The 14,646-nt window shown below is 36.0% G+C and overlaps 1 protein-coding gene across 3 annotated transcripts in view; it reads right to left on the bottom strand.

Moving 5' to 3' along the window:
• Positions 1-14,646, bottom strand: part of ZRANB3 (zinc finger RANBP2-type containing 3) — a 326,079-nt gene that overhangs the window by 150,418 nt on the left and 161,015 nt on the right. For all 3 annotated transcript variants that reach the window (XM_044242580.1, XM_044242582.1, XM_044242581.1), the window contains exon 4: positions 3,666-3,844. In XM_044242580.1, the coding sequence (XP_044098515.1) occupies positions 3,666-3,844 (179 nt within the window). The remainder of the gene's footprint in view (positions 1-3,665; positions 3,845-14,646) is intronic.

Below are 14,646 nucleotides of genomic sequence, written 5' to 3'. Positions count from 1 at the left end.
CCCAGGAGTGCAATTGCAGGGTCATAGGGAAGCTCTATTTTTAATTTCTTGAGGAATCTCCACACTGTTCTCCAAAGAGGCTGCACCAACTTGCATTCCCACCAACAGTGTAAGAGGGTTCCCCTTTCTCCACATCCCCTCCAACACATGTTGTTTCCTGTCTTGCTAATTTTGGTCATTCTAACTGGTGTTAAGGTGATATCTCAATGTGGTTTTAATTTGAATCTCCCTGATGGCTAGTGATGATGAACATTTTTTCATGTGTCTGATAGCCATTTGTATGTCTTCATTGGAGAAGTGTCTGTTCATATCTTCTGCCCATTTTTTGATATGATTGTCTGTTTTGTGTGTGTTGAGTTTGAGGAGTTCTTTATAGATCCTGGATATCAACCTTTTGTCTGTACTGTCATTTGCAAATATCTTCTCCCATTCCGTGGGTTGCCTCTTTGTTTTTTTTGACTGTTTCCTTTGCTGTGCAGAGGCTTTTGATTTTGATGAAGTCCCAAAAGTTTATTTTCGCTTTTGTTTCCTTTGCCTTTGGAGACATATCTTGAAAGAAGTTGCTGTGGCTGATATCGAAGAGATTACTGCCTATGTTCTCCTCTAGGATTCTGATGGATTCCTGTCTCATGTTAAGGTCTTTTATCCATTTTGAGTTTATCTTTGTGTACGGTGTAAGAGAATGGTTGAGTTTTATTCTTCTACATATAGCTGTCCAGTTTTCCCAGCACCATTTATTGAAGAGACTGTCTTTTTTCCACTGTATATTTTTTCCTGTTTTGTCGAAGATTAATTGACCATAGAGTTGAGGGTCCATATCTGGGCTCTCTACTCTGTTCCACTGGTCCATGTGTCTGTTTTTATGCCAGTACCATGCTGTCTTGGTGATCACAGCTTTGTAATAAAGCTTGAAATCAGGTAACGTGATGTCCCCAGCTTTATTTTTGTTTTTCAACATGTCCTTAGCAATTCGGGGTCTCTTCTGATTCCATACAAATTTTAGGATTATTTGCTCCAGCTCTTTGAACAATACCAGTTCCACCCAATTCTTAACTGCCAATTATTTGTTTTTTTGGGTACTGAGCTTGGTAAGTTCTTTAGAGATTTTAGATACTAGCCCTTTATCAGATACATCATTTGCAAATATCTTTTTCCATTCCATCAGTTGCCTTTTAGTTTTGTTAATTGTTTCCTTTGCTCTACAAAAGTTTTTATTCCTTTGCTGTGCAGAAGCTATTTATAAAACCAGCTGAACCTGTACTATACTCAACAACAGTGGTGAGAGTGTACATCCCTGCTGTATTCCTGACCTTAGGGGGAAAGCTCTCAGTTTTTTCCCACTGAGGATGATATTACCTGTGGGTCTTTTGTATATGGCCTTTATGATCCTGAGGTATGTTCCTTCTATCCCTACTCTCGAGGATTTTTATTAAGAAAGGATGCTATATTTTTCGAGTACTTTTTCTGCACCTACTGAGAAGACATATGGTTCTTATTCTTTATTAATATAATGCCGTTGATTGATTTGCAGATATTGAACCACCTCTGCAGCCCAGAAATAAATCACCCTTGATTATGGTGAATATGTACTGTTGCATTCAGTTAGCTAGTATCTTGTTGAGAATTTTTGCATCCATGCTCATCAGGGATACTGGTCTGTAATTCTCCTTTTTAGTGGGGTCTTTGTCTTGTTTTGAGATCAAGGTGACGCTGGCCTCATTTAACGGGTTTAGAGGTTTCCCCTCCATTTCTAATTTTTGGAACAGCTTCAGAAGAATTGGAATGAATTCTTTAAATGTTTGGTAGAATTCCCCAGGGAAGCCATCCAGCCCTGGACTCTAATTTGTTGGGAGATTTTTGATTACTGATTCAATTTCTTTTCTGGTTAAGAGTCTATTCAAATTTTCTATTTCTTCCTGTTTCAGTTTTGTTTTTTTTTATGTTTCTCGGAATGTGTCCATATCTTGCAGATTACTCAATTTTTTGGCATATAATTTCTCACAATAGTCTCTTATAATTATTTGTATTTCTGAGCTTTGCTTGTGATCTCTCTTCTTTCATTCATGTTTTTTTTTTAATTTGGTCCATTCTCTTTTCTTTTTGATAAAACTGGGTAGGTGTTTCTCAATTTTGTTAATTCTTTCAAAGAACCAGCTTCTAGTTTCATTGATCTGTTCTACTTTTTTTTTTAATTTCTATATCATTTATTTATGTTCTAATCTTTATTATTTCCCTTAATTGTTTCCCCCAGCATTATTTGCTGTTCTTTTTCCATATCCTTTAAATGTAAGGTGTTAGGTTGTGTATTTGAGACTTTTCTTGCGTCTTGAGGAAGACATGTATTGCTATATACTTCCCTCTTAGGACTGCCGTTGCTGATCCCAAAGGTTTTGGACTGTCATGTTTTCATTTTATTTTTTTCCATGTATTTTTAAATTTTTCCTTTAATTTCCTGGTTAACCCATTTAACCTCCATGTATATGTGGTCTTTGCAAATTTTTTCTTGTGGTCAAAAAGTTTCACAGCATTGTCGACTGAAATATCTGTTTATGATCTCAATTTTTTCACACCCATTAAGGCCCGAGTTGTGACCCAATATGTGATCTGTTCTGGAGAATGTTCATGTGCACTCAAAAAGAATGTGTATTCTGCTGCGTTAGGATGAATGCTCTGAATATGCCTGTTAAGTCCATCTGGTCCAGTGTGTCATTCAAAGCTCCTGTTTACTTGTTGATTTTCTGCTTAGATGATCTATCTGTTGCTTTGAGTGGGGTGTTAAAGTCCTCTACTATTATTGTATTATCAATGAGTTTAAATTTGTTATGAACTGATTTTATAATTGGCTGCAACCAAGTTGGGGGCAAAAATATTTACAATTGTTAGATCTTCTTGTGGGATAGACCCCTGTATTATGATACAGCGTCCTTCTTCATCTCTTATTACAGTAATTGGTTTAAAATCTAGTTTGTCTGATATAAGAGTGGCTACTCCTGCTTTCTTTTGATGTCCATTAGCATGGTACATGGTTCTCCATCCCCTCACTTTCCATCTAGAGGTGGTTTTGGGTCTAAAATGAGTGTCTTGTAAGGAGCATATCAATGGGTCATTTTTTTTAAATCACTCTGATACCTTATGTGCTCTTATTGGAGCATTAAGTCCATTTACATTCAGAGTTGTTATTAGAGATATGAATTTAGTGCCACCATATTATAAATAATGATGAGTTACATATAAAACTTGCCTATTAACCAACAACTTGGAAGGCAAAATCTGCCATTGCTACAGATAATAAAAACTCACAAGCTTCATATTAATTTTCAACCCCCAAATCACCAGTTTTAAGTATATTTCAAGTACATATGAAAGATATATTACATAAATCTTCAAAAGTATATATATTTCTGTTTACTTTTAAATTATATCCTAAAGGAATTTAACATCAAATATACTGTTGGGTTTTGGATAAATAATTCATTTAAAAATGTTTAATAATTTAATAATAATCATTATTAAATTACATTTAAAAATGTAAAATAAAATTCTCCACACTATTCTCTTATTTCTAAATTATGACTTACATGTTATACTTTATTCCAAACATCAGTATATAATAAATACACGCAAGGCTTTTTTCACCCGCTTAATGATCAAAAAGTTGTTCTTACCCCACATCAGTTTTATTCTGAATAACATTCACACCTTCTGGACCCAGCTCTGGGATCCATTTCTCTATTTCTTCTGCCCAAGGATATCTCAGAGATGAAGGGACCACTATTAAAAGAGGCCATTCCTCCTTATAGAAGTAAGCAATTGCTATTGCCTGGATTGTCTTTCCTAGACCCATCTAAAATAAAAAAAAAATAAATTTAAAAATACATAAATACTTAAGTAAATAAATAAATGTTGAAATATTTTAATGGAAATATTAATCAAAGGTTTACTTAAGAGTATTACCATCAAAATAATTTTCCAATGTAAAATTAATTGAATCACATAGTTAATAAAAAGCACAAGATTATGATGACCTTTAAAATTCATGAAGCAAACTATGTTATTTTCTAACCATTTATGACTGGACTTAGAGACAAAATAACCTGTTATTTAAAATATTAGTTATACTGAATTTATATAACTTAATTTTATAAAGATGTATATGACCATTTATAAGTTCATCTCTTACAGAGTACAAGGATAAATACCTTACCTATACATCACAATATCAAGTTACTTTAAAGCTAGAGTAAGCCCTACATCATGCACATTTTACAAAAGAAAAAAGCATAGAGTAGTTAAATTCTCTATTCAATCTAACAGTTAACTGAATGCAAAACTATTTTGAGAGCTGAGGTCTCTGGTGTCTTCCCACTTAATTGTTTTCACACTTATATCATAATGTCCCATTTCTAAGCATTACCCATTTAAAAAGTAGTTACTAAATCAATGTTTTTAGTGGTTTTGTTCTTCACAGCCAGAATCTGAAGACAACCCAAACATTCTTCAACTGGTACATGGATAAAAACTGGGGTATATCCATGTATTAGAATACTATTTATCAACGAAAAGGGAGCAAACTATTGCTATATACAACAACACGAGTGAAACCCAAATCATTTTGCTAAAAGAACGAAGTCAAACTCAAAAGCCACATATCATATGATTCCATGTTTATGTTATACAGAAAACACATCAGAGTAAAGGACTGGGAGGAGAGCAGCAAGAGGGAACTTTTGGGATGATGGGGCTGCTTTGTATTTTGATTGTGATGACAGTTACATGTCTGTACGGATTTGTCAAATTATAGAATTGCTCTTTTTTTAAAAGATTTTATTTATTTATTTGACAGACAGAGATTACAAGAAGGCAGAGAGGCAGGCAGAGAGGCAGGCAGAGAGAGAGGGGGAGGCAGGCTCCCTGCCAAGCAGAGAGCCTGATGCAGGGCTCAATCCCAGGACCCTGGGATCATGACCTGAGCCAAAGGCAGAGGCTTAACCCACTGAGCCACCCAAGTGCCCTGAGAATTGCTCATTTTTAAAATAAATTAACCTAAGAGAGTGAACCGCACCCCAAAACACAGACTTTAAAAAAAAAAAAGTAGTTATTATTGTGGACATAAGAGAAAGAGAGACTAAAAAATGTAAGTACTCCTAACTTGATGTTTCAAAGAGAAAAAAGATATAAATACCTAAAACAGTTAATTTAAAATGAGTTTTAAATGCTGAGCAAAATTAAAGAAAAGACAAATAGGAAGTTTGGGGGTTTTACAAGTCTCCACTAAGAAAATCTTGTTTTATGTATTTTTTGTTGAACCACTACTTTGTTAAACTACATTGTTAATAAACAATGACAAAAGAAATCCTAGAATATTCAAGCAAGTTAACATTTATTTCAGTCACACTCAGAAAGAGAAAACTAGTGTGACTTACTTAGGAAGATATTCTTTTTTTTTTTTTTTTCTTTGAAGATTTTATTTATTTATCAGAGAGAGCGAGGGAGAGAGAGCGAGCACAGGCAGACAGAATGGCAGGCAAAGGCAGAGGGAGAAGCAGGCTCCCTGCCGAGCAAGGAGCCCGATGTGGGACTCGATCCCAGGACGCTGGGATCATGACCTGAGCCGAAGGCAGCTGCTTAACCAACTGAGCCACCCAGGCGTCCCGGAAGATATTCTTTTGATTGGAATAAAGACCATCAAATGGGAGACAAGGTAAATGAAATGTAGGAAGTGACTTTATTTCTGACTTGGTATTCAGTAAGTACTCAGATATTTGAATCCATGAGTGAATTAATAAGTAAATAAAGATCAAGGTCATTAAATTCTGTGGGACAGGCAAAAACCAGGCAGAGAAAAAATAGGAAGGAATACTGAAAAGATTTTAGTGCAAAAGCAGTATTATTAACCAAAATTTCAAAGCTCTGAGGCAAATCACATTCAAAAATAGAATCAAAGCAGGGGCGTTTGGGTAGCTGGGTGGTTTAGTCAGTTTAACATCTGACTGTTGATTTTACCTCAGGTCATGATCTCAGGGTTGTGAGAGTGAGCCCCGAGTTGGGCTTTGTGCTGGGTGTGGAGCCTGCTTAAGATCCTCTCTCCCTCTAAACATCCCCTTCCCCAAAACAGCCAATGCTAAATCTAAAACCTTTAATGTATACAAATAATCTAAGTGTCCATCAGAGGTTGAACTGATAAAGAAGTCACCATATTTATATACAGTGGAATATTATTTGACAAAAAAGGAAATCCTGCCATTTGCCACAACCTGAATGGAATGTGAAGACATTATGCTAAGTGAAATAAGCCTGACAGAGAACAACAGATACTGACTGCATGGTATCATGTATACATAGAATCTTTGGACAAAAAAGAAAAAAAGTACCAAACTCACAGTAACAGGGAGTAAAAAAAGTGGTTACGGGGGCTAAGGGATAGGGAGAATAGGGAGAGGCTGGTAAAAGGGTACAAACTTTCAGCTACAAGATGAATAAGGTCTGAGGACCTGACGCAAAGCACTGTGACTACTGTTGATAATACAGTGTTGCATGATTGATATTTGGTGGGATGGTGGTACTAGGATGTTCTCAACAAAATTAAACAAAATAAAATGAAAAACCCATAAACGTATGTGAGATGATATGCGAGAAGACTGGTGTGTTAAATATAGAGAGGAAATCCCTTCACACTGTACACATGTGTCAGGTCATCATGATGTATACTTTCTAGGTCTTGAAATTTGTTTTTCTGCTATACCTAAAATTATAAAAAAATACTGGATATGTAAGTTTTTAATATTGAAACAAGATCCATTTGCAGATAAAAATTGTCTCCTATCTAGGACTGAAGAATAGAATGGTTAAATTAGGCAGGGCTTGGTAACCAGCGAAGGTAACTTAGGAATATAGACACACACACACACACACACACACAGCCTACATACTTTATTACAAAATTAAATCATTTTACTGCCCAATATTCTGTATCTCTTTCTAAGGAATAGCATATAACATCAAACTTATAGGCTGACACAGCCAAATTAAAGATTTATCTGATGATAATAGACCTAACCCCTAAGAGAAATAAATAACTTATACATAACTTAGTTCTATAAAACCAAACCTAAGAGCAATTATGTACCAACAACTGATACAATGACTGGTATATTTTCTTGTCCTCAAAAGCCCACCAATCCTCATAGCTGAACCCATTTAAACATCACTAGATCTGGGACTAATATGATTCCAAGGCAGCTGGAATTTATAAATTACAGATGTTTCCTAGCTTGCTTATACCCAACAGCTATGATAAAGGAACACAATTCCAGGAACCGAGCCACAGTCAATTCTGTGTCTGTAGACTATACCACCAAGTAACTCTCTGCCATACCTATAATTACCTGGCTTTTCTTCCTGCAATAGGTTCATAGATCATTTTCTTAACTTCTGTTTCTCTGGAAATAGGGATGTGTTTGATACCCTGATTTTCTGGAAAGTAGAAGCCTTTGCACCTCAGATTCTATCACCAGATCCTCATCTTTTGCTTGTTGCTAAGTTTACTTGGTGCCTGTATACCTAGAGTTTTGTGTACTTCATGTAGTAGAACTAACAGTGTTCTCTGTGTTAACCTGCCAGTCACCTTAATTAAATTTCCTACTATTGTTTGCTACTGATATCAGGGACACAGGTCTTCAAAAGGGATGAATGGAAGTAAGAACTGAAATAACAGGTAGGAAAAAAGTTGGGGAAAGAGAAGTTATGGATTGAGAAAAGAAGATAGAGGGAACTGGCATAAATATAGGAAAGAATAAGAATAATCAAGATCTGCTGGGGGTGCCTGGGTGGCTCAGTGGATTAAAGCCTCTGCCTTCAGCTTAGGTCATGATCCAAGGGTCCTGGGATCAAGCCCCGCATCAGGCTCTCTGCTCAGCAGGAAGCCTGCTTCTCTTCCTCTCTTTCTCTGCCTATTTGTGATCTCTGTCTGTCAAATAAATAAATAAAATCTTTTAAAAAAAAACAAGATCTGCTGAAAAGCTACTCTTATTAGAAGTTTGAATTTATTTTTATCTTCTAGTTCCCTAAACCTGCTTCCTTGTATATTTGATATATTACGCCAAATGAGTAAGTATTTAATTCCAGATATGTCATTTTTCAGCTCTAAAATAAGTACTAGAATCTTTTGAAATATATTCTAAGATTCTTTTTAGTAGATTAAATTCTCTATGAAATTTTTTTATCTGTTTACTTCTGTTGTTCACTCCTTGATTCTCTTGAATAAAAAAATCATTGTTTTTGAAATCTCTTTCTGATAACACCAAAATCTGACCAACTATGAACTCTATTACCTAATTTTTCTTTTGGTACTGTTTCTCAGCATCCCTTACATTATACTTTTAATTGGATTCCAGAAAATGATTGGTGAAGAAATTATAGAAGCTTTGGATGATATCTTCCTCCGTATGGAAATTAGGTTAAGTTTTATTTTAGCATGCAAACTGAGTAATAGCAGATACCTCATTCTCTTGAAGTGTTGGTTTTAGGCTTTTTATGAGCAAGTTTATTTCAGATTTGCCCTTATTACTAGAATATGGTGTTTGCTATTAGAGGGTGTAATTCTGGAGGTCACTACAAGCCTAGGCAGGGTATTTACCAAGATTCTTCTCCCTCAACAAAACACAATTCTGATCTGTGTCCTTGGCACCACAATAATGCTAAAATCTCTGCCTTGTTCTTTCTCCTCTAACTACAAATTTCTGCTGGGCTTTTTGGAGCTGCATCCTGTGCATGAACACTTTAAGAGATAGCCAATGATGTGAGGGTAATATCTATGCAGATTTCATTGGTCTTTCTTTCAAATTACCTTCTCTCTGGGATTTTTCTCTTCATTTCCCAATGGTACAATGCAGATTTGATAGCAAGACAGAGTATTCTCTGATACAAACAGGTTTAAGCAGCCTGTTTCAAATATGTGGCCCATGGCTTTAAGAAGAGAAAGAACTGAAGATACAGTGATGAATCTAGGCAGCTGAAGAACAAGAAGTCAATTTGGGGAGCTATCAATGTACTATTTCACTAAGTTTAGGAAATTCTAAATATTTTTTATTGTTCCCAGCAATGTTATTACATGATTTTTTTAATAACATAAAATATTATGACTGCCTTTTAAGAACTAAACTATTAAATTTTTTAAAAGTAAGTATCAATTAAGAAATAAGGAACTATTTTAAAAAGAAAGAAAGGTTCCCAAGCCAACGAGTCTTAAGTATAAGAAATGGAAGGATTAATTTAGCTAAGAAAGTAATGTGTTGAATACAAGAATAAACAATGGGAGCAAAGCAAAGGGTGCGGTAAAGAGTCTGATTCCATGTTTTAATGTTTGAATGTTGACAGCTTTTAAGTCCCATTAGTCCCCCTTACCCTCTTGTCCTAAATCCAGGCAAGCTGATAAGTAAATATGGGCATTACTTTCTTTAGCATCAGAGGGAAATTCAAAACCACAAAACCACAGCCCTCGTGGTGAAAACCAAGATCTTAGGCCAACTCCATGAACCCAACAAAAAACCCAGTCAGTCTCCTTTCCTCGTTCACAGAACATCCTCAAATAAAACATGATTCAATCTAAAAGTATATGGCTAAAATCTCACACTCCCATTAAAGAAAGAGGGGATCACATAATACAGGAAAACTGAGTTCTAGATAAAATTTGTAAATAGGAAAATAGTTGCTAGGACAATATTTTTTACTATGTATATATTATATGTATTTATATATGTATATATAAGTATTTTTTAAATATATACATATAAATTTTTAAAAATACACTTGAATTTCAAGTATTTTTCCAAAAAATTAGAATAGCATGAATTAGAAAACCAAAACACACTCAAATAATGTAGGTATATAGAAGTAACTATACTCAATAGATGGTTCAAAGCCTTTGGCTCTCACTATAAAAGAATTTGTTAAAGTAAAATGGTCTAGTGTTTCAAGATGATTAAGTCTAAGTCAATTATTAAGAACTAAAAGCACTACGCAATAATGGTACCTCCATCTAGGTATTACGTAAGAAGAATTAAATAGAATACTTTAACTTCAAAAGTTTATTTTATCAATGTACTCAAAATGATAAATCACTTTTATTTAGGAGAATAATTTTGGATTTTCTAAATGTCTTATTCCACAAAATTACTAAACAATGATCTTAACTGACACAGAGAATTCCATTTTCAATTTTTTTTGCAATTTACACAACAAATGCATAAATCAGAAAATGCCTTCTGACTGAGAATTTCATTTGACTAGATATTTCCAATGAAAATAATTTTTTTGAAGTTTCCAAAAACTTTTTTAAAGTTATAAGCAATTTGTATTTTTAGGATAAGGATGTAGGTTTATCTTTAGAGTAGATGATCAATTTGTTCTAGATGAGATTCCATTAAAGAAGACTTTCAGATATACAGACTTTAAATCTTAATGACAGACTGAATTGAGTAAAGAAACCCACATATAGAAATGTCAGGCTGAAATCCTATATTTGATTATTAAATCACTGTAGGTATGGTTTAGGAGAACTATTCCCATATCCTTGTAGATTAAATTATATAAGCATATGTCATATTACTACACTTCATTTTTACAATTTGCAAATAGTGTGTGTTTTTTTAAAATAGGAAGTTTCTGGAAACTCTAATTAAGCAAATCTGTTGGTGCCATTTTTCAAACTTCATGTATCTGTGTCAAGCTTTGGTAATTCCTGCAATATTTCAAACTTTTTAATTATAAGTAAATTTGAATTTGGTTATGTGATCTATGATCAGGGATCTTTCACATTACTATTTTAATTGTTTTGAGGCACCACAAACTGCATTGATATAATATGGCAAACTTAAATAAATAAATATTGTGTGTGTCCTGACTACTCCATTGACAAGCTGTTCCCTCATCTATCTCCCTCTCCTTAGGCCTCTTTATTTCCTGAGACACAACAATATTGAAATTAGGCCAGTTAACCTACCATGGCCTCTAAGTGTTCATGTGAAAGGAAGAGTTGCAAGTCTCTCGCTTTAACTCAAAAGCTAGAAATGACTAAGCTTAGTGAGGAAGGTATGTCAAAAGCTGAAAAAGGCCAAAAAAAAAGCTGGGCCTCTTGTACCAAACAGTTGGCCAAGTTGTGAAACATTCTTGAAAGAAATTAAAAATGCTCTTTCAGGGAATACACGAATAATAAAAGAGCAGAAGAGCCTTATTACTGATGTGGAGAAGGTTTCAATGGTCTGGATTGAAGAGCAAGCCAGCCACAACATTCCCTTAACCAAAGCCTAATTCAGAGCAAGACCCTAACTCTCTTCAATTCTGTGAAGGCTGAGAGATGAGGAAGCTGCAGGCAAGTCTGAAGCTAGCAGATGCTGGTTCAAAAACTGTCTTCAGAACATAAAAGTGCAAGGGGAAGCCACAAGTGCTTAACAACAAGTTCTGTAGAAGAACTAGCTAAGAGCATTATTGAAGGGGCCTACATTAAACAACATATTTTCAGTGTAAACAAAACAGCCTTCTGTTGAAGAAGATGCCACCTAAGACTTCATAGCTAGAGAGGAGAAGTCTATGCCTGGCTTGAAAGGATAGGCTTTAAAGGATAGGCTGACTCTCTGGGTAGGGGCTAATATGGCTGGTGACTTTAAATTGAATCCAGTGCTCATTTACATTTCAAAAATCCTAGGGCCTTTAAGAATTATGCTTAATCGGGGCGCCTGAGTGGCTCAGTGGGTTGAAGCCTCTGCCTTCGAGGCTCAGGTCATGATCCCAGGGTTCTGGGATTGAGCCTTGCATCGGGCTCTCTGCTCGGTGGGGAGCCTGCTTCCTCCTCTCCCTCTGCCTGCCTCTCTGCCTACTTGTGATCTCTGTCTGTCAAATAAATAAATAAAATCTTTAAAAAGAAAAAAGAATTATGCTTAATCTACTCTGCCTGTGTTCTGCAAATGGAACAGAAAAGCCTGGATGATAGCACATCTGATTACCACATGGTTAGCTGGCTATTTTAAGCCCACTCTTGAGACCTACTGCTCAGAGAAAGAGATGCAGCTCAAAATATCACTGCTCATTGACCATGCACCTGGCCCCCCCAGAGCTCTGATGGAAAGAAATGTACAATGAGATGAAAGTTGTTTTCTTGCCTGCAAATACAACATCTGTCCTGCAGCCTAAGGGTCAAGGAGCAATTCTGACACTGACGTCTTATTATTTAAAAAATACATTTTTTGGGCCACCTGAGTGGCTCAGTTGGTTAAGCAATTGCCTTCGGCTCAGGTCATGATCCTGGAGTCGCACATCAGGCTCCCTGCTCAATGGGGAGTCTATTTATCCCTCTGACCTCTCCCCTCTCATGCTCTCTCTCTCTCAAGTGAATAAATAAATAATCTTAAAAGAATATATTTTGTAAGGATAAAACTGTCGTAGTGATTCCTCTGATGAATCTGAGCAGTCAGCTGAAAACATTCTGGAGCGTATTCACCATTCTAGATGACATTAAAAACATTCATCATGATTCATGGGAAGTGGTAAAAATATCAACATGAATAGGAGTTTGGAAAAAGTTGATTCGAACCCTCTTAGATGACTTTGAAAGGTTCAAGATGTTAGTGGAAGTAACTACAGATGTGGTAGAAACAACAAGAGAACCAGAATTAGAAGTGGAGCCTGAAGATGTGATGAATTGGTATAATTTCCTATAACACTTTAACAGATGAGGACATTCTTGTCATGGATGTGGAAAGATAGTGGCTTCTTGACATGGAATGTACTTCTGGTGAAGATGCTGTGAAGACTGTCTAAGTGGCAACAAAGGATTTAGAATATTACATAAACTTGGTTGATAAAGCAGTGGTCAAATTTGAGAGGACTAACTCCTATTTTGAAAAAAGTTCTACTTTTTACTCTATGTGGGTAAAATGCTATCTCAAATGGCATCACATGCTACAAAGAATTGTTTGTGTATTTTTAAGTTTTCAATTGAATTCCAGTTAGTTAATATACAGGGTAATATAAGTTTTGGGTGTATAATATAGTGATTCAACAATTCCTTAAGCCACCTGGGTCTTATTTTTAAGAAAATGCCACAGATGCCCAATCTGTAGCAATTACCAACCTGATCAGTGAGCAGCCATCAACATCAAGGCAAGACCATCCAGCAGCAAGAAAGTTATGACTCATGACTTGCTGAAAGCTCAGATGTTGGTTGGTAAAGTGGTTTGTGACAGGTCTCCCCAAAATATGGCAATTTGTCACTAAGATTATTTTGAATTAGTAACACTCAAACCCCACAGATTTAGGAAAAGCTCTTTACCTCCCCCATGACTGCCAAAAAGAATTTAGATGGAGGATCTGCTCCAGGAGGAGACCTATCACTATAGATAACTGCACTGTAGTATATATTAGGTATGGAAGGCAGGCAGGAAAGTCCTTTATGTCCCACTGTTTCTAAATGGCCCAGCTAATATTTATTTACCAGTTACTCTTTTCATCATCTTGTGAACTGCATTCCTTCCCTTTTAAGTCCAACATAACTTCCCTTTCTCTTTAGTTCAAAATGATATATAAACCCTTTTTAACTGTCTTTGCAATTGTATTTTTGTGTGAATTCCCAACATCTATGAAATTAAATTGGATTTTCTCCTGCTAATCTGTATTTCATGTCAATTTGACCCTCTGGTTAGCCAGAAGTACTTCCAAGGGCAGAGGAAATGTCTTCCCTCCCAAGAAGTGTTAGCATTTTGTAGCAGTGTTTTTTTTTAAAAGATTTTATTTATTTATTTGACAGACAGAGATCACAAGTAGGCAGAGAAGCAAGCAGAGAGAGGGGGGAAGCAGGCTCCCTGCTGGGCTGAGAGCCTGCGGGGCTCGATCCCAGGACCCTGGGATCATGACCTGAGCCTCAAAGGCAGAGGCTTTAACCCACTGAGCCACCAGGTGCCCCTTGTAGCTGTATTTTAAGTTAAGGTATGAAAACATTATTTTTTCCCCCAACATAACCCAACATAATGCTACTACACATTTAATAGACTACAGCATAGTGGAAACACAACTTTTACGTGCACTAGGAAACCAAAGAGTTCATTTGACTCACTTTATTGTGGGGGTCTGGAATTGCACCTGCAATATCTCCAAGGTACATTTATAATTCCCTTTCCTTTAGGTAGTTTAGATGGTATGTTGCAAAATTATTGTTTGTTCTTAGATGTGTATGTGCATGTGTGGGTTCATTCGTCTTACAGAAAACTCAGAGAGAGAACGGACCACAGGGATACAGACATACAGGCCTGATATTTTCTTCACTGAAGAAGGAACAGGTGACATTTTCAGAAATGTGTTGTCACACTTCTCTGATTGTCTAGCTTTTACTCATAGATGGGAGGAGGCTTTCTCCTGAAGGGAAAACACTGAGACCAATTGAGGCTGGGAAGGAGGTGGTCTTAGGGGGCAACATCATGTGATAAAACACTTCTCTATCTAAAAATAAGACACTGAGTTGACAGTAAAACTCAAGTATGTCAGTACTCCAAAGCACAGCTTATGATTCCATGTGGAGGAGAGCAAAAAGAATACAGTGATGAGGTTCTGCAACGAACAGAGAGGCTAGATCTGAGCAAATGTACTTCAAAAATAACC

Source organism: Neovison vison, chromosome 3, assembly GCF_020171115.1.
Source record: "Neovison vison isolate M4711 chromosome 3, ASM_NN_V1, whole genome shotgun sequence".
Taxonomy (NCBI): domain Eukaryota; kingdom Metazoa; phylum Chordata; class Mammalia; order Carnivora; family Mustelidae; genus Neogale; species Neogale vison.
The sequence above is the reverse complement of the archived record's forward strand: the minus strand, read 5'-3'. Positions and strand labels throughout refer to the sequence as shown.